Below are 26,447 nucleotides of genomic sequence, written 5' to 3' on the forward strand. Positions count from 1 at the left end.
TGCTACAGGACAGTGTCTTTATTCCCATTTCAAAAGTGAAAAAACAAACAAAAAAACATGCAGAAATGGACTCAGCCTAGCCTTCCAGCAGGGAAAGGGCCAGGGTCAGACAAGCAATCACCGGCTGCAAGCCAGCTGCCCGCCGGATAAAGGCTGGAATGAGGGGGAGGGGAGGGAGGGGCTGTGCGGGGGGAGGGCAGCCAGGGGGAGGCTGCCATGAAGGTGCCTTAGCCCTGCTTACAGACAGGAGATCACTTTGCTGCAAGCCTCACAGCTGGTGGGTGGAAGGAAGGGGCTCCAGCACTCAGGCCTGTGAGGCATGGGGAGGCCCCCATGAGCCTGGGGCTACATGCAGCCTGCCCCCTTCCAGAGGCCTCATGTCTGGGGTCCCTTTTTAGGGCCCCAAGTTGCTGGCTTTCCTGGTCTGTCGGTCCCTTCATGGACATGCTAAGAACCAAATCCTACAGACAGAGGCCAGGCCACGGGCCCCTCCAGGACTCTCGACCCAGGGCAGGGTCACCGGGACCAGCTCCACCTGCCACCTACCAGGAGCTCAGGGGCCGGGGGGGCCCACACTCCCCTGTGTTCCCCGCTGGCCAGGACCCGTCTTCCACTCACCCTGCCAGCCCTCAAGCAGCTCTTCCACCAGCCTGCAGCCTGGAGAGAACCCAAGTCCTCGGGAAGGAGCCGGGGATGGCCGTGGCCTGCACCCAGCGCTGCGCCTTACTTCCTGCTGAGCTCCCGGGCCCGGCAGGTGGCGGCCTCCACGGCGCTCATGGCCGCTGCCCGCAGCCCGCCCCGCTCCAGCGCGTGCAGCCCGTAGATGGTGGTGCCGCCCGGCGTGCACACGTCGGTCCGCAGCTCAGCTGGGTGCTGCCCCTTCTGCAGAAGCATCTTGGCTGTGCCCTGGGGAGAGTGAGTGGCGTCGGGGTGACTCGGGGGTGGCCGGCAGCCCCTCCTCGGCTCAGCACCCCCTCCCCTGTGCCGCCGCCCCGCCTCAGCCCCAGCTGCGCAGCAGGCCTGCCCCCCGCCCACTGCTCCCAGGAGGCGTGCGGGCCCCTCCCCTTCCACACACGGCCCGGGCCACGCGGCAGGTCTCACCAGCAGGGTCTGGGCGGCAATGCGGTGGGCCAGGCCAGCGGGCATGCCCATCTTCATGGCACCGTCCGCCAAGGCCTCTGAGAAGGCGCACACCTGCAGCACGGGGGTGAGGGTCAGAGCCAGCGTGCTCCTGGACACAGCACCTGGCCTGGAGGAGACTGGGGACCCTCAGGAACAAGGCCCGGTGCCCCAGCCACCAGAGGGAAGCCGGAGCCCAGGGTTCTGTCAAGGGGCCGACCTCAAAGTCCCAGGAAAGCAGTAACGTGGGGTGGGTGGCGCACACAGGCAGCTGGGGACCCAGCCGCCGACCTGTGGGGGCAGGGGTCATTGCGGGAACTCAGCAAGGCCCCCCTTTGCCAAGGGCAGGCCAGCCTGTGAGGGGGGGTGTGGGGGTGTGGACCACGCCACTTACAAAGGCCACGCCGCTGCCGCTGAGGCCGGTGTGGACGTCCACCTGGGCCTCGGGCACCTCCTCGCACTGCCCGCAGGCTTCCAGCAGGGTCCGCAGGAGCCCAGCCTCGCCGCTCCCAGCGTGGCGGCCCCGCGCCATCACAGTGGCGCCCTCCTGGACCACGCAGGGCAGGTTGGGCGAGACCCGCAGCACCCGTGCTGTCGGGGGCAGCAGCTGGCGGGAGAGAGGCTGCGGTCAGGGCAGCCGTGGGTCGGCCCCGGGCAGGCGCGGGCCCTGCCAGCACAGGCTCCCCTGCTGCTTCCCAGGCGCGGCGCCCTAATCCCAGTTAGGAGAAACCCTCAGCCCGGCCCCCTGCCCACCTGGCCGCCTGTGCAGGCCGGTGAGAGGCTGTCTGCCCCCCAACCCACCCATCCTGGTTTCTGGAAGGGCCGGGTGTAGGAGGCAGCCAGCCTGGGGGGGCAGGGGTGGGAAGCCAAGGCTGGGCAGCAGCGCCCACCCTGGGGTCAGGGCCTCCGCCCCCACCGCACCCCCACCAGCCACTCACCTCCTCCAGGGTGCTCAGAGAGACCCCGGCAGCCACGGACACCAAGATGTGCTCAGCGGTGACCACGGGAGCCACCTCCACCAGGACAGCCGGCAGGATGTGCGGCTTGGTGGCAAAGAAGACGAGAGAGCAGTTCTGCAGCACCTCCTGGTTGGAGTGGGTGGTCTGGCAGCCCAGGGCCTGCAGCAGGGATGCCAAGACCAGGCCCAGGTCAGCGGGCATCCTCCCAGACCACGGCCCTCTCTGCCAGAGCCCACCCTGCAACCCCACGGCCCCCGCACTGCACACGGCCCTACTCCCAATGCCCAAGACGCACCCAGACCGCCTGTTCTTGCTCAGGACTCAACCTCAGATGGCCCTGCTGTCAGCACCTCCTCGAGCCCTCTGACCCCAGCAAGCGGGCATGACGTTCCCGCCCATCCAACACGCCCGCGCACACGTGCACATGGCTCCCTTTACCCCACTCTGGTCCTCCGCAACCTTGACTTTCCTTTGGCTTTTGACCTCCCCTTCCCCTGCCCCGCCCGTCTCACAACTTTAGCTAAGCAAGCAGCACTTCCCTGGCCCCAAGGAGCGTCGCACTGGGGCCCTGGGAAGCCTCTGCGCAGGGGAGCTGCCCGGCTCACCTGGAAACGGCAGAGGTTCCTGTCTGTCGGTGCGCTGGCCAGCACGTGCCGAGCCTCCACCTTTCCTGGAGAGAGAGGCAAAGGCGGGTGGGGGGTGTCAGTGAGGATGTGGGGCGGGGCAGGAGGCAGCCTGGCGGGCCCCTTACGGCAGGTCTCTGAGGCTCAGCCACACTAGGGCCACCCTGAGCCTCTCCAGGAAGCCAGGTGCTCGCCGGCACCAGGGAACCAGCTTCACTTGATTCCACGCGGCGGTCATCGCCGCCCACCTGGTGCTGCTGCTGAGCCCAGACGCCCTGCTGGACACAGGGGCCGGAGTGGGGTGCGTCTGGGTTGGGACGTACAAGCAGAGGCTAAGTGCCCATTGGGTAGAAATCCCCTACAGAGCAGGTTTCTGGAAGGTCTAACAAGAAGGCAGAGGGCTCCCCACACCCTGGAGGTGGGCCTTCACTGATCGACGCTGATTCGTGCAGCCGGGCAGACAGGTGAGGCTCCAGGTTTTACAGGTAAAACACCTGACCCCTGCAGTAAATTACTTGCTGATGATTTTGATTTGTCTAGACCCTGACGTGTGGCTAAAGGCAGAAAGCCAATCCACAGTCCACAAAGAAAAGTTTCTGAACACTGTGGAGCATCCCCACCCCTGCTGTAAGTGGTTCTCAACCAAGGATGCGTTTACCCCGCCCCCGGGACACTGGCGTTGTCTGGAGACACTGTGGCCGTCACAGCCGGGGGTGTTACTGACCCCTACTAGTGGGGAGAAGACAGGGAAGGGGCTAAACACCCTGCAAGGTGAAGGATGGAGAAGGCTTTGGCTCCAAATGTGCACACGCCAGACACCAGGAGCGCCGCTGGCGAACAAACGGAAAGAAGAGTCCGAGGCTCAGAGCGGTCAGGCAGCTCGCCGGAGGCACGAGGTCAGGAAGTCAGCGGAGATCCCGCGCTCTCGGCTAGGGCTGCCCAAGAGAAATACCGCTCGAGCCACACAAGCAACTTCACACTTTCCAGCACTCACATTAGACTAGCAGAAAGAGCCGGTGAAGTGTAACTGTAACACATCTTAGTTCACCCAGTGCAGCCAAAACGTCATTCTGGCAGCATGTAACCAGTATGGAAAGTTACTAGCGGGCGCTGCTTTCTGTTCGTGGGCCGCACCTGCCATCCCGGCGCGTATCTCACTCCGTGCGCTCGCAGCGCATCTCGATTCGCTCGCGGGGACGGCCGGCGCCGAGCCTCGCCCCCACACCCCTCCAGCCGCGCTCCCAGGGAAAGCAGAGTACGGAGGGGCAGGGTCCGCGCGCCGCCCCGGCCCACGGCCGCCGGCCAGCTCCGCCCTGGGGCTCCCGCGCGTGGGGCCGCCGGCCCGGGGCTCCGCGGGGCGGCGGAGGCCCGCACACGTACGCCCGTCCCTCCCGCACAGGCCGGCGTCGGACGCCCGCTACCCGGGCCGAGGGCCCTACGCGCCGCACGGCCGCGGCGTCCCACCTGCTTGGATGAGGCCCTGTGCGATGGCCTCCGCCATGCGGCCCGCGCCCACGAAGCCCACGCGCCTGGGGCCCGACTCCGCAGCCGCGGCCGCCGCCATCTCGCCGCCGCGCCGCGCCGCGCACTCGGCCCCGCCCATGGGCTGCACCGCCCCGCACCTGCCTCCGCCCATTGGCTGCCGAGACCTCAAGCACCGCCCCCTTCCGTCTGGGGGCGTTCCCCGCTCTACCGCTCGCTAAGCAGTGTCTCTCGCCCCTTCTTAGCTCAATGGCCAAAGAGATCGAGGCGCGAGGGGCGGGGCGCCGCGAGGGGCGGGGCGCCGCGAGGGGCGGGGCGCCGCGAGGGGCGGGGCGCCGCGAGGGGCGGGGCGCCGCGAGGGGCGGGGCGCCGCGAGGGGCGGGGCGCCGCGAGGGGCGGGGCGCCGCGAGGGGCGGGGCGCCGCGAGGGGCGGGGCGCCGCGAGGGGCGGGGCGCCGCGAGGGGCGGGGCGCCGCGAGGGGCGGGGCGCCGCGAGGGGCGGGGCGCCGCGAGGGGCGGGGCGCCGCGAGGGGCCTGATTTCTGTATTGGGTTCTGAGCTGGTGTGTTCATTTCCCAATTGGCAACTCAAGATGGTCCGCTGAAAGGCGAATGGCAGGAGAGGTGCGAGGCTCCTGCGGCCTGTCCCAGAGTGGGGTTCCCCAAGCCCATCTCTCCAGGTGGGAACAGAGCGCCTTGGTTCTGTTTGGAGCCTGGCAGTGCAGCCGGGTGTGAAGGACAGGGCTGCCTGGTCAGGGCTTGTGGTAGCTCTTCCCAAGCCCCAGCGGGTCCCGGTGACAGCATACAATTTTCGCAGCCAGTGAAATGTGGGAGCAGGGTTCTGCTGCTTCTGTGCTAGCACAAGTGCGCAGGCCAGCCTGGATTCTGGTTTCCGAGGGCTTCTCAGGCAGCTGCAGGGAGGCGGCTAGGGAGACCTTCCTGAGGCCTAGGTCCCCAGTGGAGATGGAGGGCTTGACCCGGGCAGGGACCACCTCAGAGACTGAGAGCGGGAGGGTGGGTGTGGGTTATAAGCGGAGAGCTTGTAGTTTTTGATCGACATGCGAAAAATAAGGTTGAAGAGCTAAAGCTGCAGATTTTAAGACTGCATTTTAAAGGTGTTTTATTATTTTCTTTAAACTCTGACATGTTCTAAGCCCTTCAACAATGAAATTGCTTCCTTCACTCAGTGCTGCCCCTTCAGTGCGGGGGCCCTGCTCTGGACGAGGAGTGCAGGCCAGCAGTGAACAGCCAAAGCCCTGCCCCGCAGCCCTGGGTTCTGGCTGGAGAGACAGCCCCTCTACGATAAACACACATGCCTCCCCATAACCCAGGGGACAGGTCAGGACACACAACCACTGTCTGTGTCCCGCCAGCCGTGTCCAGGCCTCTCTGCTCTGTGCTGGGCCTCCTTCCCAATGTTCTCACGTGGCTAATCCAAGCTCCAACTCAGGGACCGCCCCCTCCCTCGCCCCCTGAACTCCCACATGGGCAGACCCTCCATTCACAAAGGGATGGCACCCAGGGCCACAGCAGGAACGGCCGACTGTGTCCTGGGGAGTGGGGGAGGGGAGGTGTTTCCAGAGAAGCAAGTGGGTGGTGTGGACCTCAGAGAGGAAGAAACCACTCAGTAGAGACCTAGAAGGTGGGGAGGCACTGCTGTAAGAGGGGCGGGTCCGGCCCCGGGGAGGCCAGGAGGGGAGAGGAAGGCGCGGTGATAAACGCAGTGAGTGATCAGCCCGACAAGGGGACAGAGGTCGGGAGTCGTGTGCCTGGCACGGAAGACAGCCCACACGGCTAGAATAAACAAAGGAGGTAAGGCACCTGGCAGGTGCACCTGGGGCCAGAAGAAAGCTGGGAGTCACTGGTGTGGAGATGGCAAACAGTGACCCGGGGAGAGGGGACCTAAGAGGGGGGTCCCGGAGCCAGGGACGGTGCCTGGGTCCTGAGGGAGGCAGTGCACGGGCTGGGCACCCTGGGCACACCCAGCACTGACCGGCTGGCCAGGGGGTCAGTCAGCCTGTCTGGATGTTCCTGTTGCGGATGGGAGGCCTGCGCCGCCCACCTCGCTGCCCGCCAGGCCCGCTCTCGCATGCCACCTGTCACTGTCTGTGGGGGAAGGGCAGACCAGGCCCCAGCTCCCCAGCTGCCACCTGAGGCCTAGGGAGATAAGCAGCCAGGTCTGGCCCAGCTCGCTCCTGGGGTCCCGGGGAGCTCAACCGGCCAGTCGCCACTGCCTCCTCAGATCCATCTGCGCGCCTGCTCAGCCTGTCCAGACCCAGACCACAGTCCTGGGGATGCCGGGAGCCCAGAGCGCAGGCCGTAGGCCTGCACGCGGTCGCTGCACGTGCTCTGCCCTTCGTCCCCACCAGGCACCAGGCCACCCTCCCCTGCCACCTGCCCACGCCCACCGCTCCGTGTCTCCGGCCACTGCCGCCCTTCCACCCCAGAGACAGTCGGCCACCATGGCCCAGCAGCCCTTGGGGGCTGGCCAGGCTTGGGGGGCCGTGCCGGGGCTGGGGGAGGTGGGGCTGCACAGAGCCACCAGGACCACTCTTGTGGAAATGCGCTTTATTGGCTCCCGGGGGTCAGAACTGTACGCGCCCCAGGCGGCCCTGCGGAGCAGGTGCCGGGCCTGGCCAGCCTCGGCTTCCCTGAGGACGGGCGTGAACTCTGGCCCCACTGGACAGTGACCAGCCTTGCCCTGGCAGAGGGGGTGGAGCAGGGCAGTGCCCTCAGGCCCGGCAGGATCTGAGTGGCCGCCACTGGGCTCTGCCGGCCGAGTGCCCGGGGAGCGGCAGCTACCGCCCCTGCCACGCACTTCACTTCCGGGCCTGTTCGTAGTTTTCGGTGAACCAGGCACAGGTCTCCTTCACAGCTGCAGAGGCACGCGGGTGAGGCCAGGGTGCACTGACCTCCTGGGGCGGGGGGGGGCCCAGGGAGGTGGGGCAGTCACCCCTGTGTCCTGCCTTCGTGGTGAGGGTGTGGAGACCAAGGCTGAAGGGTGTCCACCCCACCCGGCAGTAGGGAAGCTGAGGCTGGGGACGGGCAGTGGTGGCCCAAAGCCAGGGAGGGGCTGGGCGATCCCAAGGGCTGGGGGTGGAGGGCTCACCCTGCTTGAAGGGCGTGAACCGGAAGTCGGGCAGGTAGGCCCGCAGCTTGCCATTACTGGCCGTCTTCTTAAATTGCCCATCTGACTTGGCTGCATCAAACTAGGCACCTGGTCAAGGCCACAGCAGAAGGGAAGGCCCAGCCCCTCACCAGCCTGCCCTTGAACCTTGCCTAGCTTTCCCAGGGGGAGCCCGCAGGAGAGAGCAGCAGACCGCCTGGCCCAGCTGCCAGGCTGAGCGCCATGGGTGCGTCAGAACCGCAGTCTCCTGCAGGGAGGCCCACAGTGCCCCGGCCTTGAACCAAAGGATACGGCGATCTCCCCATGGAAGTCCATGGCCTCCACCACGGCCTCGGCCGCCTCCTGGATGGACACCTCATCCTCCTCGCCCACTGCGGGGACCGAGGGGCCAACGGCCAGGTCAGGCCTCCGCTCTCTGGCCCCAGTGCTGCCCAGCTCCCCACAGATGTTGGCGCTCCCCTGCTCAGTGGCTCTCAGGACAGATGGGCGTCCTGCCCCGCTGAAGCAGGGGTGGGGCTGCAGGGCACCCACCTGACAGGATGATGGGCTCCACCTCCCTGTACTCCCGCAGGACCCAGATAAAGAGCCGAGCCAGGTCCTGGAGGTCAGACAGCCAAGGTCAGAGGCCACAAATTACGACCAAGCGGGCCCAGGTCGCCTCTCCCAAGTGCTCCTGCTCAGTGCGCTGGGGCCCGGGGTCCCCGCCGTGGGCAGTGCTCGGCCAGCTCAGCCCCAAGTCCTTTCTCCAGGCGAGCTCAGAGCTGTACCCAGCGACTCCCTTGGGGATAGGAACCCACAGGGGTCCAGCAAGGACCACTGACCGCTCCCCTGGGCGCTCAGCCTGGGCCCTCCCCTTTCCCAGGCTCCCCCACGCCTCCCCACAGCCAGCACAGCAGACCCAGGAGACGTTCTGGGGGGCAGCCCCGCCCCCGGAGGCACCCACCAGTGAGTAGATGAACTGCCTCCGAGGCCTCCCCGTGCCCCACACGGTCAAGACTGAGCCGCTGCCTGCGGGTCGGGGAGGGGGCGTGTCAGAGGGGATGTGCCCGCACCGCCCCTCCTCCCCGCTGGGCCCCAGGGGCCCCAGGGGCCGGGCAACCCAGCGGGCAGTGGGTGGCAGGCACTCACGCTTGGCCAGGTGCACCTTGTGGATGAGGCCGGGCAGCACGTGGCCGTCCTCGATGTTGAAGTTGTCGTGGGGCCCGAAGACATTGGTGGGGATGACAGCGGTGAAGGTGCGGCCGTGCTGCTGGAAGTAGGCCCTGTGGGGGGCACAGCGTCCCCTCTGGCCTCATCCTGGGATCACCGGGCCGCCCCACCCCGGCCCAGGCTGCCAAGGAGGTGAGCTGAGATCTGGGAGCCATGCCCGGGCTGCCCTCGGGCCCACCCACCGCCGGGCGCCCCAGCCCCCCGCCCCGACCCCTGGCTGGCCTCGGCCCAGCGTGCGGGAGGAAGACCTGTTCTGCACGTCGATCATCCTCTTGGCATAGGAGTAGCCGAAGTTGCTGGCGTGCGGCGGTCCGTTGTGAATCTGGCGGAGCAGAGGAGCCGCGGCTGCCCCGCCCCGCCCCGCCCCGCCCCCAGGCCCGGCCTCGCCCCGCCCCGGCCCCGCCCCGGCCCTCACCATGGTCTCATCGATAGGGTAGGTAGTCTTGTCCGGGAAGATGCAGGTAGACAGGCAGGAGACTACCTTTCGCGCCCCCACCTCGAAGGCCGAGTGCAGCACGTTGTCATTGATGTGTATGTTTCTTCTCTGCGGGGGCGAGGCAGGGCGGGTTCAGACCCCTCCAGGCAGGACCCCAGCCCTTACCTGCCCCTCCAGAGACGGAGGCGGGGACACACCGTGGCAGGCGGTATCTGAGCCAACTATTTTAACTGCTCCCCGGGCCCACAGGCCAGAAACCTCGGCCCCCTCCCAGCCTGTTAGTGCCCCCCCGGGGTGTAGAAGGTTCTAGTCCTACCTCTCCTGAGGCTGGGGGAGGGCCTGGAGGAGAGCGCCACGCCCCTAAGCTCAGGGCCAAGCCCCGCTCACCTGAGGGCTTGGCAGGTGGTGCGGGAGCCAGAAGCCCAGGGGGCCCAACCTGGGCCTGGGGCAGGGCCGGAAGAAGGGGCCCCTCCACTCCCACACCCCCAGGAGTTCACCTGGCTCTACAGCTCAGTAGCAGTGAAGCCTTGGCCGGCCACGCCCCTCCTCAGGCCCCACATCCCCTTCCGGGGCATTTGGGTGGTCTGGGGAGAGGTGGTGGCCACGCAGCCTGCTGGGAAGGCTGTCACGGAGATAAGGAGGGCTCTGTGGCGACAGGAGCCCCCAGGAACAATCTGGTCTGAGCTTCTGCCATCCCAGGCCCGAAGCAGGCCCCAATCAGCCCAAGGCCAGTGGCAGAGACGGTGGGGCCAGCCCTCAGGGGCCAAGCCGGGCAGCGGAAGAGCTGTGGGCAAGCCCAGCTCTCCTCCTGCCCCTGCCCCACACGTCCATCCCCTCGGGGCACATGCTGCAGACCCGCAGCCCAGCTCACACCTCTTGGCTGCACGGTGGGCCTGGCTCAGTGCAGCTACACCTCCTGGGAGCAGGAGGGTCTGGTGGCCCTGGGGGCGAGAACCAGCTGGGGGTCACATGGTGAACACTGGCTTCTCTCAGCTCCCCCAACCCCCAGGTTAGCTCTGGGGCTTTTCCTATTGGGGCAAATGCCCCCAGGCCCACCTGCGTGCCCCTCTGCCTACAGACTAAGTGTGGGTCACTGGGGGCCCCTCAGGGATTTCCTGGGGCCAGAACATGAGCTTGGGAAGTTGGCTAGAAAGTTCCCAGAGTCCGCGTCCTGGTTCCCAGTGCTCACTGGGACCCCCTCACTTACCCAGAAGTCCAAATTGTACTTGATATTCCGGAACAGGCCCCCCACCATTGCAGCAAGATGGATGACGTGTGTGGGCCGGACTTTTTCAAACAGCGCTCGGGTCTGAGCAGCATCCCTGGTGGGGGAGCCGGGCCATCAGGGCCGGCTTGGAGGCCCGAGGGAACTAGCACCCTGGCTCAAGGCACTGGGGGCAGGAGCCGGGCAGGCTGAAGGCGGGAGGTGCTGCCGAAAGGGAAAGCGGCCCTGGCTGGTATGAGGGTGTAGGCTTCCAGGAAGTTTGCCCAGGAGCAAAGCTGCGCACACCCAGGCCAGGCCAGCCACCTGGCCGGGAGGGCCCAGACAGGAGGCCACCAAGCCCAGGGACAGGCCTAGCCCAGAGCTGTCACTCTGGAGAGGGCAGGGGAGTACTCCAGGGATGAGCCCACTCACGTGAGATCGGCATCCTTGGAGGAGACAAACACCCAGTCCTCTCCAGGTAGCCTGGCCCCATCTGCTACCACCTTCTGGATGGCTCTGCCCACCAGCCCGGAGCCCCCAGTCACTAAGATCCGCGTCGACCCCTGGGGCTCACCCATGTTGGCTGCACCTGCAGGGTCAAATGGTGTCAGGCTGAGGCCATCCTGCTGCCATCCAGCAGAACCCCACTCCCCTAAGAGGCCCCCGCCTAGGGTCACTGCCCTTAGCACTGGGCCCCACTATGACTTCCAAGGGCTGGCCTGGGGCTCCCTGGGGCAACTGGCACAGTATGAGGTCACCAGGACAGGGAGACTGCCTGTGGGGACCACAGACTCATTAGCTTGAGTCATCCCCTCCTCCAAGCCCTGTTCCCCAGGGAGCCCTCTGCCTAGAGCTGCACAGGGGCCCTGGGGCTACCACCAGCCGGGAGAGCCAGGCTCTGTCCTGCAGGCCCAACCCTGACCCCCACAGGGCCAAGAAAGGGAACATTCGGCTCCCCTCTGGCTGACAAGAGGGGAGGCAGCCATCCTTGGGGCTGGGGGCTCCTGGGCCAGGTCATTGGGGCTGCTCCCAACCGGAGTCCATATGCTACAGACCGGGAAGGGGCGGCCCCTGTGTTTGCAGCCTGGTGCCCACCCGCGCGCGGCCAGCTGGTCCCAGCTAGCCTTCGAGAGCCTGGTTCCATCTGGGCAGGCTGCGCTTCTGGCTGAGAAACGGACAGGCCTCGGGCCGCCACCACCTCTGAGGACCCTATACTGGGGGCTGGAAACTTGCCCGGGCCGCTGCAAGCCTGCTCTGACCCCACTGCAGCGCCCCACTGGCAGCCCCGACCACAGGGGCCCCTGCCCAGACATCCCGCTGCTCCCGAAAGTGCGGGCAGTGCAGCAGCAGGCCCGGGGGTAGACCCCACCGCGGCCGGACCCCTCCTACATCCCCAGGCGCTTCCCACGCCCCCGGATCCCCTCCTGGGCCCACCTCCAAGGCCACCCGCAGGCTGAAGCGGGGCCCCTCCCACGCCCCCAGTTCCTGGCACCCCTCAGGCCTCTCCGGCTGTCACGGGGCTTGGGTGCCACGCCGCGCCCCCCCGGGGTCCGCTCGGCGCCCTGCTCCGTCTCACCTGCGCCCTACCCCACCTGCCGCGAGAGCGGCTTCCGGCGCCAGCCCAGCGTCCGGCCACGCGCCGCGGGGGGGGGTGGAGGGGGCGGGACCAGGCCGGAGCCTCCCGCGGCACTCTGGGAAGCGGAGTCCGGGGCCGCGCAGCAGCCCGGGAAGTGTAGTTCTTGCCGGCTCCGCCTCCCCGGGGCGGGCCGCTACCCGCCCTTAACCCAGCCCTGCGCGGGGGGCGCGGGGGCCGGGGGGCGCGTCTCCCACAGCCCGCAGGCTCTGGACGCAGCAGCGGCGGCAGAAGCGAAGGCCCTGCTCCGGGCGGAGGGGCTGCGCCTCCTGAGCGCTTTCCCAGGCCGGGCCTGTGCGTGTGTGGGCCGCAGCCGCCCCTGTCACTAGGTTCGGGACACTGCGGGCCCGAGTGTAAGTGTACTTTAATACATCAGAAAGACAGACGCACTGCGGGAGGTTACTAACATCAGGAGACCGCTCGGGGGCCGCGGCTGTGGTTCGGGGAACGAGGACTCAGAAGACGTTTACTGGCTGGGCTGAAGCCACGTGGAGGTGGCAGAATTGGGCCTCACGCTTCGCTGGCCGCACACGGTGCGGAGGGAGAGGCGCTGCGTGTTCGCCCGGCCCGGCTGCAGCGCCCAGAAATTCACTCAAACGCAAGCCCAGCTGTTGCCAGTGAACATATTTTGTATTTGGTAACATCTTCACTACGGTGACTAAGAAAACGAGACTTGCCTCGATAACGTGGGTGCCATCCATTCGGCTGAAAAGCGTTAAGAGCAAAACCGAGGTTTCACGGAAGGAGAAGAAACCCTCCCTCATCAGCTCCTGCCTGTGAGCGCTAGCCTGCCGGCCTGTCCTACAGATTTCAGACTTGCCAACCCCACAATCATGCAAGCCAATTCCTTGAAATAAATCTATATCCATAGCCATATCTATACGCCTGGGTTTCTAACTAGGGCACTGTAAGTATGGTGAGTGGAGTTTTCACCAAGGGAGGTAAAGAGCTGGAATAAAAACAACTGTAAACTGAATCCAGCGGCAATAGTGAAAGGATTATATGCCGTGACTAAGTGGGACATTTCTGCCATGCAAGATATAGTTCAGTGTTCCAAAAAAAAGAAAAAAAATCAATGTAATACACATTTATAGAACAAAGAAAAAAATATGTGATCATCTGCGGTGATGCAGATAAAGCATTTGACAACATCTAACTCCCTTTCATGATGAAAACACACAACAAACTAGGAATAGGACTTCCTCCAATAATAAAGGGCATTTATGAAAAACCCACAGCTAACATTATACTCAGTGAATGAAAGACTGAAAGCTTTCCCCCTAAGGTGAGAAATTAGACAGGAACATCCATTTTTGCCACTTCTGTTCAACATTGTACTGGAAGTTGTAGCCAGAGTAACTGGGCAAGAAAAAGAAAGGCATCCAAGTTGGAAAGAAGTAAAACTATGACTATTCACAGATGACGTGAGATATATACACACACCTTCACCTTCAGTGTTGGACTGGAGAGGAGGGTCTGATTGCCTTAGCTTCCCGGGGGTGGGGGGGGGTTGACCCGTGGCCAAAGCGGGTGGGCCCATACTGAAAGCACGGCTACAACTTCCTACAGCGGATCCTGGGAAGTGCTGCAAACCAAAGGTGAGGTACTTTTACATCAAGAAAGGAGGGGGGAGGGGTGGGCTGAAACAAGAAATGTGCACTACAATCCACCCCTGCAAAACCGATATCCACATAAGCACATTTTCTCAAAAAACACTTTCAAAACTCCCTCTCAACCCATTCCAACATAATGCAATCGTTACATAGCTCTGGAACTACTCCTTCCCCCTTCCCAAAGGAAGACACTCCAGGGTCTGTGTCGTTAATCGCATCCTGTCTCACCCAGTGTTTCTGAGCCACGTCTTCTCCTTTATTTCCGGCCAGATTCCATCCTATTTTTGGCATCTTATGAACTTAATTTGAGTTTAATTATTGCTATCACACCCTAGGATGAAAGAGGTAAAGGGAACAGAAAGGAAATAAACTTCAAAAGATGACTCTAGGACTTCCCTGGCAGTCCAGTGGTTAAGACTGTGAGCTTCCACTGCAGGGGTTACTGGGAGCTAAGATCCTGCATGCCCCACTCATGGCCAAAATAAATAAATACAAAATAACTAAAATATGACTATGACACATTAAGGAAATTAATATGGAAAGAGCTACAATCTTTGTTAATTAAAGTCTGGGGCAAACTGATTTTTTTTCTCTGTTGGTGATCTACTTCTTTTTCCTGGATGTTTGTATAGTATTTTATCTTGTGATTCTGTAATTTCGTTAGACTCTGTGTTCTCTATTTTTTTCTTAGTGCACAATCAGGTCTCTCAGCACTGAGATCAGATATTCCTTTAGCTCAGGGAAGTTTTCTTCTGCTGTAGCTTTGAATCTAGACAGTTTGGGTAAAACACTGTGAGCAACACCCAAATCTCCCCCTTTAATTGTCAGTTTGCCAGGTTCCTACAGCACCAAGTAAGATGAGTCAAACTTTCTGATATATTTTACTTTTTTATTTCAGCCACACCACATGGCATGTGGGACCTTAGTTCCCCCACCAGGGATGTGGGATTCCCCTACAGTGGAAGCACAGAGTCTTAACTACTGGCCCTCCAGGGAAGTCCCATATTTTACTCTATTTTATATTTGTATATTTCCTCAAACGATCATGTATTGCTTCTGTAATAAGTTACTGAATATGTCTGTAGAAGAACAGCTGAGCACAGTTTCACTACACATGGTGACACAGCCTCTAAGTGGTGGTATGATCATCTGCGAATGCCCAGAGTTCAGTGGGTGGTCACCAAACACGAAGGCACAGCCTCCCCGCCCCCCGATGCTTGGGGACTGTTTGCCAACTTTTCGATGGGTCTTCTGTGTTTCATGACCAGTGGCTTCTTTTCTACCTGTTGTCTCATATTTCCACCATGTGTTTTAATAGTTTTTAATGTTATTATTGCATAGAAAACATCCATACTGTGCAAATCTACTCTCTATGGAAGAATTGGCTGGAAAAATGAACAGTTCAAATGATGTGCACACTCAATGTTTCTGTGGCCTGACTCAAGCAAAGAGTCAGCACACAGGACAGTGAAGCTGAGTGAGTAAAGCCACCAGTGCCAACAGCACCAGGGCTGAGCTGCCCAAGATGGAACCATCACATCCTGCTGCAACCAATCGGCATCCAAGGATAACCAGGCAGAATCAAATGAGGACTAGAGTTTTGTGACCTGCCCGTGCCCTTCACCAGGTGCTCAGGGCTGCTGTGTGATGAAAGATTCATTATCCAAAAGCTCTGTAGCCCATCTGGACTTCAAAGGCGTTTAGAACCCCTACGATGCAAATAAAAACAAAGACCTACGTTTTAAGTTTTAAAAATAAAATCTGGATGCGCTTGAAAATAGTAACTTTCAAAGCATCAATTTGTCCGGGGAAGTGCCACAGCACGCCAAATCTAGCTGGCTACCGGTGGTGCTGGCCGGGGCAGGCAGGCCTGGGCCACGCCCCCGTCGTGGGAAGGACCTGAAATGCACCTGTTGGTTGCGGGTGGAGAAACAATCCAGTCCCTCGTGCCGGTCTCGCCCTGGCGCTGCTCACGTGCCCAGGACATCCTTCCAGGGCCCTCCTTGGAGCAGCGGCGAGTCGCAAGCTGTCCTCTCCAGGGTCTGCTTCCAAAGCTTAGCTTGCAGAGGTCCACGCTCCCTCGCTGCACAGGTGCGATTTCTGATGGTTCCGAAAGCTGGACTTCCAGATGAAGCTCTTCCCACACCTCGCGCACCGGAACGGCCTCTCTCGGGTGTGGATCCGCTGGTGCTGGGCGAGGAGGGTGCTGTAACTGAAGGGCTTCCCGCACCACTGGCACCCGAAGGGCTTCTCGCCGCTGTGGATGCGCTGGTGGCGGTGCAGCGTGGACAGCCGCGTGAAGGCGCGGCCGCACTGCCCGCAGGTGTGCGGCTTCTGGCCCGCATGCGCGCTGCGGTGCTGCGCCAGGTGCGAGCGCTGGCTGAACGCGCGGCCGCACTCGCCGCACGCGTGCGGCTTCTCGCCGCTGTGCGTGGCCCGGTGTCTCACCAGGCGCGAGAGGTATCGGAAGCTCTTGGCGCACGTTTCGCACGTGTGAGCTCTCTGCCCTTTCGCGTTTCTCTCGCGGGTCCCAGGGCGCGGGCTACGGAGATGGTCGGGTCCCCATTTACCGCCTTTCTGGGCACCTTCTCTTTTGGAGATGGTCCAGTAGGTTCTGTGTGACTGTCTCTCCTGGAAAAGGAAGTTCTCCAGGCTCCCTAGCCTGCCCTCGTGCCCGGGGGCTACTCTGCAGACCAGTGTTGGAGGCTCACCCCCTGAGAAGTTTCCAGATGCTCCTCCTGGAGGCTCTGCAGCTCCAGTCATTTTCACCCTGGCAGTCACCTGCTTACACAAAGACCCCCGGCCGGAATCTGAAACAGAGAGAAAGGGCCCACGTGTTACCCTGTTTGAGAAGGGCCACCTGGGACCCCCTCAATGCCTTGGAACATGAACCACCCGCCAGCCCTCTCCACGGGCTGTCTCGCAGGTAATCTCAGGTTCACTGGCTGTACCCACGTGTCCATCCCCTCCACGGACCTTCCCCTCCCATGTCCCAACTTTTTCACTCCACCTTTTTCTAGTGGAAACTGATAGCAGATGCTGGCCAGCACCCTAGGCCAGGCCCCTGCCTCCCTCAGATTCTGGCCGCCCTGCAGCAGGCAGCTCTGCGGAGCTCCGGCTGCCAGCATCCTCGGGGGCATGCCTGCCTCTGTCCTTCTCCAGAGCTCTGTGCTGCCAGCCCGTGCTGCGCGACAGGCACCGCCCTGGGGTGCCAACAGCAGACAACCGTCCCACCTCCCTCGCCCTGGTGGACAATACCAGATACCTCCTGCAGCCTCTCAGCGGTCACGGTCCTGGAGCTGTCGTGCTCCACGTGCTCCCAGCGGAAACTCTGTGCTGACTTCTCTCCTCTCTCTTCCTGCTCCCTCTCACCTGCTTCCAATATTGCTGCCTTCCAGATACACCATCTGTACCCCAAACTCTCAGGCTCTGCACTCAGGGGACCCAAACTACAGTGACTGGTACTGAGGGGGACTGGGACTGGCCCCCAGGAAGGGTTTCTAGGATGAGGCCCTGCTGCTCAGACGCCCACAGCCCTCCGGTGCAGGGCTGGGGTGAGAAAGCTGGTACAGCATCAGGGGGCCAGGGCCTTTGCAGAGGTAGATGGAGACAGGACAGCAGGAGGAGAGCTCAGCGTTATAGGTCGTTCTTGCCCTCTAGCTGTGTGGGGCAGTGGTCTTGGGAGGACCATGGGCTCTCCTGTCCTTTGTAAATGTCCTGGACAGCACTGAGGAGAATGACAGGCTCAGGGCAGCCGCCCCCAGGGGAGGCCGAGAGCCAGAGGCCTCCACAGCTGCTCTAGAGCCTCAGCGCCCGCCCTGGCTGTGCTGACTGTGGGGCACGCTGAGCCATACGTCCACACACGGAGGACCCTGCAGGCACAGGCTGGCCCATCTCCTGGGTTGATGTGGGAAGACATTCAGGAACCTTTTTGATGTGGGCCGAGCGATGGGATTCTTGAGCAGTGGAGGAGCTGAGGGTGTGGAGCGTGGAGACTAATATCACCCTGTTTGGTCCTGAGGGATGGCTGGTTAGCCAAAGACGGGTAAGATTCCTCAGAGGAGGAACAACCTAAGACAGGCACAGCCGCAGAGGGGCCAACAGGGGTGGTACATAGAGCCTTCCTTATATCACCGTGTTTGGCCCTGGAGGATGACTGGTTAGCCAGAGACGGGTAAGATTCCTCAAGGGAGGAACAACCTAAGACAGGCACAGTCGCAGAGGGGCCAACACGGGTGCGGCACAGACCCCCAATATCTGAGAGAGGTCTCCTGCCCCCAGGGCTGTTTTGCTCTCCACCCCCAGCTCAAATCCACACCTGCTCAACTCGGACCCAGGAAGTAAACAAAGATAATTGCCTCAGTCATGTGAGGCCCTTGATTGTTTATGAGTGTAACCTGAGAATGTTAGCCCACGAACTCAATAAAAGCAGCCTGGGATGAGTCAGCGGGGCTCTTGATCCTAGAGGTCTTGAGTCCCCCGGTCCCATCTTTCTCTTCAGTCTGTGTCTGTGTCTTCTTCAAGCTTGCGGCACCCGTCACTCACCTCGAGTCGCCGAGCTGGTCTCGGCAGGTTGAGAGTCAGGTCTGGAGAGGGGAGAAGCAGGACCCTGGGGCCTGGGGTAGGGATACCCAGTGATGAGTAATTGATCACGTTGTCCCTCAGGATAGACAGGGAGCAGCTGCCTAGGTTGCTGCTTGACTTGTAGAAGCAGAAAAGGCCAAGAGATTGGGAGGGGAAGGCCAAGGTCAGCCGCCATGCTGGAGAGCCCAATCCCTCACCCAGATCTGGGCGGTTCTCAGACCTAGGGCCTGCTGACCGAAGGGGAGACTGGGTCCCCTTGAGACAACCCCCCTGCAAGTTAGCACAATAGATACTCTCCTTCCCAAACAGCTGAACACTGGGAAAACCCAGAAGGCTGCGGGATGCAGGATCTGAACTGACACTGAAAACAGGGCCCCCAAAAGCCATTAGAGTCGGGCATATGGAAACTGGGTGACAAAAGGGGTGGGGGACCAAGTCACGGCCCCACTTGTGGGGCCTAATTCGGATGGATGCACTTAGCAGCAGGGAGAACCCTCTCATCAGTCTCCTGACCTGTGGAGTAAGAGCCATGACGCTGGGAAGGACCAAGTGGAAGCCCCAGCGACCGCCCCTGGCCCCGGCAGCCCCGGCCAAGGTCCTCAACCAGCAGTCGTGCTGTGCCCACATGGCCACCTCAGAGCAGAGGGATGCAGGGACGGTGGCTCCACCACGGCCCCATTCGGTCCCCCTGTGTGACCCTTGAACCACCCGATGGGCTCGTGCCTGGTGCCGGGAACCACTGGGAGCTTGACCAAGTGTAGGCTCGGCTGCAGCTGCCAGGCCAGACGCGGTGCCTGTGATGGGCAGAGCAGTGGCCTCCCACTCTCAGGAAGGGGCTCTTGATTTGGCAGATGTGTTCGTCAACAGCGGGCCAACAGTCCTCACACCAATCGGAGGCAGTGAACACACTGAAGTGTTAAGTGGTCCAGATGCCCTAGAAAGATGCCTGCACGGCAGAGAGTGGGGCAGAGCCTACAAAAGGCCAGGGCCACGCCAAGTCTATGGTGAGAGGTCAAGGTGACCTCACCCTCCTCCCTCCAGAGAGCAGCGCACGCCACGCCAGGGAGACTGCTCCCACCTGTCACCAACTGACCCAGAGGCCGCCAGCGTTGAGTGGGGCCCAGAGAAAGCCAAGGCTCTGCCTCAGTTCCCAGCGGTGAGGGGACGGGAGCCACGGACCCTGTGTGGAATCCCTGGCCAGCTGTGCCATGACGAGACCTTAGATTTTGAGCAAGGACACATTTGCCACTTCAAAAGTGGTGTCTGGGGACTTCCCTGGTGGCACAGTGGTTAAGAATCCACCTGACAATGCAGGGGACATGGGTTCCATCCCTGGTCCACATGCTGTGGAGCAACTAAGCCCATGAGCCACAACTGCTGAACCCACATGCTGTAACTACTGAAGCCCGCACACCTAAAGCCTGTGCTCTGCAACCAGAGAAGCCACCTCGATGAGAAGCTCACACGCCACAACGAAGAGCAGGCCCCCTTGCCACAAGTAGAGAAAGCCCTCATGCAGCAACGAAGACCCAATGCAGCCAAAATAAATATATCAATAAATCAATAAATCTTTTTTTAAAAAAAAAGTGATGTCTGATGTGCCGCTGGGCTTTGCAGAGACCAGACAAGGGACGGCAAATGACCAAGTGGTCAGAGTGGCCACCAGCAGACAGGTTACGGTCAGATCCACCTAAACAGGCCTGGCAGGTCCAGAAGAAAATGACAGTCATTGGAGCAAGGGCCCAGGTCCTCACGTCACTCATCTGTTTGACACCAGCACCTCTGTCTCAAGTTGTCCCCAGGGCCTCCCTGGGACCCCAAGGACCAGGCGATCCAGGGCCCACTACCTGCCTGGGTGGGCTCCAAATCTGGGTGGGGGTGGGGCTATCTCCCGGGGCAGAGCTTGGAGCAGGGGCAGGCGAAGAGCGGGGCAAGGTCACCTCTGGGGAGAGGTGTGTGATGGACAGTGTGCAGATGCACTGCCGGGGAGGCACTCAGGGACCAGAGGACAGGACAGCCTGTCCTGTGGACATCAGCCAGCTTCTGCCCTTGGTCACCAGCGCTTGAGCAGGTGAGCCCATGGGAAAAGGAACCCCAGGGCAGGGAGAGGACATACATAACTCCCTCTTCCAGAGGCCTCTCTAGCTGCTGTGCCCACTGAACGGGTGACCTGTCAGCAGCAAAAACCGAATCTTCAATGTGAAACCTGCAAGGAGACTGACCAGTGCTTGTGGGCAAGTTAATCACACCGGACCTTCCCTCCTGGAGGAGACAGTGGCTCGTCCAGACCAACACTGATACCCACTCCAGACACAGGTCTGCCCGAAGCACCTTCGCCAGCACCCTGCTTCTAGGGCCACCGCTGGTTTCTGGACGTGGGAGCCACAGGTCATAGTTTTAAATCAAGGGACCCAATCTGAGACAAAGGAGATAAAATAGTGGTGCAGGGCCTCCAGAAGCACGGGTCCTCCCACACGTGCAGCAGCAGTGGCCTCGGCCTGATGCAACAAGGAAGGTTCCGCTGAGGAGCCAGCTGTGCCCTCCCTGGGGGGCACAGGCACTGAGCCGAGTGTACAGGGAGCCAGGGCCAGCCCCCCAGGACCCACACACAGCAGTTTTGCTTCCGCTTACTAGAACCTTTGGCTCTGCGACAGAGAGAGCGTGGCCTGCAAAGCCTAAAACACGTTCCATCTCACCCCCAGACCTCCAAGGAGGGGAGAAGGGCCAGTGACAGGGTTCAGTCCCCAGTGGTCAAAGATTCGATCAATCACGCCCGTGCAATGGGGCCTCCACAACAACCTGCACAAAGGGGTTCGGAGAGTGTCTGGGTTGGTGACCATGTGGAGGTGCTGGGGAGTGGGCACACCGCAAGAGGATGTGGGGGCCCTGCACCCCTTCCCCAGACCTTGCCCTGTGCCTCTCTTCCCCTGGGCTGCTTCTGAGTTGTGTCCTTTATAATAAACCGGTAACCCAGTAAGTATGGTGTTTTCTTGAGTTCTGTGCTGTTCTAGCATATTCATCAAGCCCAGGGATGGGGTCGTGGGGACCTCCAATCTACAGCCGGCTGGTCAGAATCCCAGGTGCCAGCCTGGCCTTGTGCTTGGCGCCTGAAGCGGGGGCAGTCTTCTGGGACTGAACCTTTTACCTGCAGGGTCTGCACTAACTCCGGGTAGTCAGTGTCAGATCTGAACTGAAGGACACCCAGTTGGTGTGAGGACCCCCTACCCTTGGTGTCAGAAGTGTTGCTGTTGGAGGTAGAAAACAGCAGTTTCCGTCTAAGGGCAGGTGGGCAGACACGTCCTGCTTGAGTGACAGTCACCTGCGGGCCACTACCACACATGGCCAGCAGCCGTTCTGGGAGCTGGATGTCTGGCCCAACCAATGCTAAATGTTCTGGCTTTCACCGCTATGCCAGCAGCATCATTTGGAGCCTGAGACCCACAGCACTGAGAACCAACCCCACCACCAACTTTCACAACTTGCACCAAGAGCCTCCCCCCAACTTTGGCCTGTTGGGTTGGGTTTTCGGTTTCTTGCAACTGAAGGTTCTGATAGCTGGTCCCACAGGGCTGTCGGGGGAGAAAGTAAGGCACAATCTGTAAAGTATCTGGCACGGTGCTGGCCTCCTGGAAAGTTCTCCACAATGGGCAATGCTGGGAAAGGGCGACAACCACAGCCTTTACTCCTTCACTGCTAACTGGCTGCCTGTTTTCAACTGAATGGGTGTCCATGTACCTGGGTAATGACACCAACAGAGAAGCCAACAAGAGTGCACTTCATGACTGTGTGACTGTCCTTCTATCTGGCTGTTGACACGCTGGCTGTGTCTACTGAGCGTATATAGTGAACAACCTGAGGCCTGTGGCTCCCCTCACTCACCCGAGCCAGGGTGTCCCGCGGTCTCTCCTTCCTGGGCCCCCAGCAGGTCTGAGCCCCAGGGCTCCCTTCCTCGCTCCAGCTGGGAGATCAGATCTGGTTTGGATCCTGGAACTCCTGCCCGAGAGGAAACGGGGGAATTGAAGTGCTATGGCACCCTTGGTTTCCCGCCCTGCAGTAGCCTTGGAGTGGGGCCCCAGGATGCAGGCTCGGACATGGGGGTCTCCCTAGGAGGTTGAGGGGTCAGGGAGCAGGGCAGGGATGTGGGCTCAACTGAGATCCACAGCTTTAAGAGAAGCAGACACTCTAGTCACCGGGTAGCAAAGTGCTAGGAGAGGCCCGGCCCCAGGGATGGGTACAGACACCCCACCCGTCACCTGGGCCTAGGAACACAATGTCCTGGCTCTGGTTCGGGAGTCACAGCCAGCCTGGCCCCTCTGGGATCCCACCTGAGCTCTGAGTGGGGGCTGGGGCTGGGAGGAGGGAAAGCCTGGGGCTAAGACACCTCACCCAGGGAGGCCAGGTTCCTGTAAGTCTCCAGCATCACGTCTCTATACAGAGCCCTCTGCCGGGGGTCCAGACGTGCCCCTTCTTCCTGGGTGAAGTGCACCGCCACATCCCCAAAAGTCAGCAGGCCCTGAAACAACACTGGTGCTGCCTACAGGTCACCACATCAGGAGAGGGTGGGGGAATTCAAGGTGGAGGAAACAGATGGCTCACGAGCAGGTGTGTGGGACCCCCGGACTCCATCCCAGGTGCCCTGCCTGCCAGGGGACCCCTAACGACAACGCTCAACCAAACCTGTACAGCTGGCCTCGTTTCTCTCCACGCTCCATCCCCCAACTGGCTCCCTGCCGTCTTCTTTGGTGAATGTCCCTCCCCAGCTATAGGGGGGCCCCGGGGAAGAAGGGGAGAGACAAGGAAGGCCCCAGTGAGTCCCCTCGTCCTGGAGAGGACCTGGGACTCAGGGTCCCGGGTGCAGCGGGCTCCGCGGAAAGACCTGGGTGGCAAGGAGCGTAGATCCCGGAGGGAGGCGCGCTCACCTGGGGCCAAGCGGCCGGGGGGCTGCCCTCCATGTCGCTCCCGGTCCCTCCGGGGCGAGGGCGGCGGCAGGGCGGGCTGCGGAGAGGAGAGCCGGCAGGAGAGGGCGGCGGGCCCGGGTCTGCGGACCTGGCGCCGGCCCTCCAGCGGCACCAGCTACGAGGCTGGCCGCGACGGGGGCCTCCCGGGGACGCCGACGCTCTGCGTTAAGGCTAACCCCCGGGCGCGCGGGTCAACCCCCAATAAAGCAGGGGAGCCGGGTGGGAGCCGTGCGGGCAGGCGGGAGAAGCCCACCCCCCGCCCGGGCCGGCCCGCCTGGGGCGAGGCTGCAGCCCCCGGCTTCGCTGTGCAGCGGGCGTTGTAGCGGCGCCGCGCCGGGCGCACAGCGGAGGCGCCAACCCCGACCCCGCCGCCCCAGCCCGCGCGCGGTGGGCGCGGCGGCCCCACCCCGTGGGCCCCACCCGCCCGGCCCCTCCCCTTCTTTGTCTCTGCAGGCCCCGCCCCTTCCCCTCCCGGGGGCTCCGCAGGCCCCGCCCCCTGCAGCCCCTCTGCCCCGCCTCCCGCGCAAGTGCGCGCAGGCCCCGCCTCCTTCGGGTTCGCGCGCTGGTTCGCCTGGAAGCTTATTGAAGGCACCGGTTGAGGGAGTTCTGGTTCCGTGGATCCGAATGGACTTGGGAATCGACTTGAGCGAGTTCTCCTGGAGATTCTGTCGAAGGCAGACTTAGACACCTGTTCCGGACTCCCCTGTTCCTAGGACAGGGCTCACCCCCTCCACCGCCTCGCCGGTGCCGCCCGGGGCCCCGACCTCAGAGGGCCTGCTAGTCACACACACCGGCATCTCTGTCTCCCAGGATCTGGGCCAGGCGCTGGCACAGCTCTGTCTTAAAAAAGAAAAAGAAAAAAAAAAGGCATTTGGTCCAGATAACCAGGAAGGTTTGTGGTTGGGACCCGCTGGTGTTGGAAAAGCACTGCTTCCAGGTACAAGGATTGGAGCAGCGGAGGTGCTGCTTAGCTGAGAGAGAAGACAGAAGAGTTACTTCGATCCCTGGCGTGCAACTGATCCAGCATAAGGAAGCAGCAGTTGGTGGTAGGGAGGACGATCCCTGCTCTTGCTTCTCTTCTATCACGCTGCAGGGACAGGATAGACCCCACACAAAACGTGATTGTGATGTGGCCTTAAGATGCCTCGCACACACCAAGAAGGTATGAAGAGACTTACTACTTACATAAGGAGGCTTTTCTGGGGACAACAGGGCAGCCCTCTGAAAATGGCTTGAGAAAGCAGGCAAAGAAGACTGGATTGGGGTTTGATCATGGTTAGGGGGTGGGCCCGGATGAGGGTTCCCACTTGCAGGCAGGGACTTGGAAGGAGCACCCTGGAAGAAGGAGAGGTGAGGCTTAAAAGCTGCCAGCACTCAAAGGTCTAAGAATGCAGACTGTTACATCTTCATGCTGCAATCCGTGGCTTTGGAAGTCCTCACTAATTCCTGTAGTATTCACAATATTTGTACATTTTGCATTACCAAGGAATTCACATTCCTCTTGTGTGTATATTTGTAGATCTAGATGTTGCATGCACTCAGCCTGATACTGATTTTTTAACCTTGGCAGCTAGACACACATTGAATCCTTGAATTGCAAATGTTTTATTTTTATAAGCATATTTAATGACAATTAAATTTACCAAAAATTAAATTTCGACATTTCAGCTTTAAAGTTCACGAGCAGGGAAAACCAATCTATGCTGAAAATAATGAGAGCAGCGTTTGTGTCTTTTTTTTTTTAATTTTATTTATTTATTATTTTTTGGGGGTACACCAAGTTCAATCAACTGTTTTTATACACATATCCCCGTATTCCCTCCCTCCCTTGACTCCCCCCCCGAGTCCCCCCCACCCTCCCCGTCCCAGTCCTCTAAGGCATCTTCCATCCTCGAGTTGGACTCCCTTTGTTATACAGCAACTTCCCACTATCTATTTTACAGTTGGTAGTATATATATGTCTGCTACTCTCTCGCTTCCTCTCAGATTCCCCTTCACCCCCCGCCCCCTCCCAAACCTCGAGTTCTCCAGTCCATTCTCTGTATCTGCGTCCTTGTTCTTGTCACTGAGTTCATCAGTACCATTTTTAGATGCGTTTGTGTCTTTTTGAGTGGGGGGGCATCGGCTGGGCAGAGCCTTGAGGCAACTCCCTGGGGTGATGCTCTTTATCTGTATCGGGGTTTGAGTAACACAAGGCTCTGCATATGTCAAAGTTCATGCAAGGGTACATGTAAGACATATGCATTTCACTGTCTAAATTTTACCTTAAAATATCTCCTGTAAGTATATGGAACTCCTGTTAGTGATTTGCATGCTGAACTAATTAGGAGTGAATTGTACTGTCTGCAACTTACTTTGAAATGTACCAAAAAATAAGATGAATGGGTACACAGAATAGATAGGCAGATGAATAAATGCATGATAAAGAAATATAGCAAAACAGTGACAGTAGAAATGAGATGCTGGGTGTATGAGTGCTCACTGTACTGTGCATTTTCCTTTATGGCTAATGATGTTGAGTATCTTTTCACGTGCTTATCTGCCCTCTGTATATATATTTTTGGTAAAGTGTCTATTCAAATCTTTTATGCATTTTCTACTTGAATTATTTATTTTCTTACTGTTAAGTTTAGAGCCTTCATATATCCCAGATACAAATACTTTGTCAGATATGTGATTTGCAGATATCTTCTTCCAGTCTGCAGCTTGTCTTTTCATCCCCTTAACAGAATTTCTTGAAGACCACAGAGATCTGTGGGTTGTGCAGGGGAAGGTGAGCAGTGGAGGCACCTAGGTATGAAAAAAGATAAACAACGGGTCAGATCTTTCTTGATTTCTTCCTGTTCCAATGTATGATTCCAGGAGTACTCAGTAATTTAATGCAGTACTTAATAGTGGCTGAGAAACATTTTGTAATATTAATTCATACTTCTCTTGAATTTGTATATATGTAGGCCTAGATGAAACATTCATTTGACTTAAGGAAGACTGTAAAAAAGAAACTTCCATTTTAGGCATTGATTTAAAAAATTACCAAGGGCAAGTAGGTGCTACTGGCACGGACATGGTTCGAGAAAGTAAAGGTGTGTAGAAGCCAGAATTCTGGCCAAAAATCCAGACACGTTTTTTGTGTTGTGTTATGTCACTGGGAGACCTGACCTCAACGGTGCTGGTCATGATGACATTCTCTGGAACAATCAAAAGATTATATGCAAGATTTTCTGGATCTGCCCAAAGATGAAACATCTTGGGAAAACACATCACATCTGACCTTATAACTGCCCTTGGACATGTGATGGGAATGCTGACTAAGCCCTTTAAAGAAAGTAAATTTGATTTAGGTTCTAGAAGAACCAAAAGAGTTAAGGAAAACAAGGCAAAATTCTCAAAGAGCAAATCTTGGTCTTGAGTAGAAAATGAAATCTCTCTTGACTTTGCACCACCCACAGGTATCTGAGAGGGATTGCTGCTTATTAATAATACTGGTGAAAGTGTAACCAAAA

The 26,447-nt window shown here is 60.0% G+C and overlaps 3 protein-coding genes across 11 annotated transcripts; all 3 read right to left on the reverse strand.

Annotated features, from left to right (window-relative positions):
* Positions 1-3: 3 nt before the first annotated feature.
* PYCR3 (pyrroline-5-carboxylate reductase 3) lies at positions 4-4,386 on the reverse strand. 2 transcript variants are annotated; one of them, XM_057736884.1, is made up of 6 exons: positions 4,166-4,386; positions 2,684-2,748; positions 2,058-2,204; positions 1,514-1,726; positions 1,102-1,194; positions 4-906 (listed from the first exon to the last, which is right to left on the reverse strand). In XM_057736884.1, the coding sequence occupies exons 1-6, from the start codon at positions 4,335-4,337 to the stop codon at positions 724-726; spliced, it is 873 nt and encodes a 290-aa protein (XP_057592867.1). In that variant the 5' UTR covers positions 4,338-4,386; the 3' UTR covers positions 4-723. The 2 variants fall into 2 exon arrangements, with proteins under 2 accessions (XP_057592867.1, XP_057592866.1); XM_057736883.1 differs by having other exon boundaries at positions 2,058-2,237; positions 4,166-4,380.
* Positions 4,387-6,733: 2,347 nt separating this feature from the next.
* GFUS (GDP-L-fucose synthase) lies at positions 6,734-11,816 on the reverse strand. 6 transcript variants are annotated; one of them, XM_057736878.1, is made up of 11 exons: positions 11,733-11,816; positions 10,589-10,745; positions 10,160-10,274; positions 8,932-9,060; positions 8,765-8,838; positions 8,436-8,569; positions 8,251-8,315; positions 7,839-7,905; positions 7,599-7,678; positions 7,290-7,389; positions 6,734-7,055 (listed from the first exon to the last, which is right to left on the reverse strand). In XM_057736878.1, exons 2-11 carry the CDS (start codon positions 10,732-10,734, stop codon positions 7,000-7,002), a joined length of 966 nt encoding a protein of 321 aa, XP_057592861.1. In that variant the 5' UTR covers positions 10,735-10,745; positions 11,733-11,816; the 3' UTR covers positions 6,734-6,999. The 6 variants fall into 6 exon arrangements, with proteins under 6 accessions (XP_057592861.1, XP_057592864.1, XP_057592860.1 ...); XM_057736881.1 differs by having other exon boundaries at positions 10,731-10,745; positions 11,733-11,773; XM_057736877.1 differs by lacking the exon at positions 11,733-11,816 and adding an exon at positions 11,591-11,726.
* A 2,893-nt stretch (positions 11,817-14,709) lies between these two features.
* LOC130854129 (zinc finger protein 250-like) lies at positions 14,710-23,328 on the reverse strand. 3 transcript variants are annotated; one of them, XM_057736874.1, is made up of 4 exons: positions 22,906-23,328; positions 22,373-22,457; positions 21,866-21,979; positions 14,710-16,212 (listed from the first exon to the last, which is right to left on the reverse strand). In XM_057736874.1, exons 1-4 carry the CDS (start codon positions 22,936-22,938, stop codon positions 15,458-15,460), a joined length of 987 nt encoding a protein of 328 aa, XP_057592857.1. In that variant the 5' UTR covers positions 22,939-23,328; the 3' UTR covers positions 14,710-15,457. The 3 variants fall into 3 exon arrangements, with proteins under 3 accessions (XP_057592857.1, XP_057592856.1, XP_057592855.1); XM_057736873.1 differs by having other exon boundaries at positions 22,373-22,499; XM_057736872.1 differs by having other exon boundaries at positions 22,373-22,520.
* Positions 23,329-26,447: the final 3,119 nt, after the last annotated feature.

Source organism: Hippopotamus amphibius, chromosome 5, assembly GCF_030028045.1.
Source record: "Hippopotamus amphibius kiboko isolate mHipAmp2 chromosome 5, mHipAmp2.hap2, whole genome shotgun sequence".
Taxonomy (NCBI): domain Eukaryota; kingdom Metazoa; phylum Chordata; class Mammalia; order Artiodactyla; family Hippopotamidae; genus Hippopotamus; species Hippopotamus amphibius.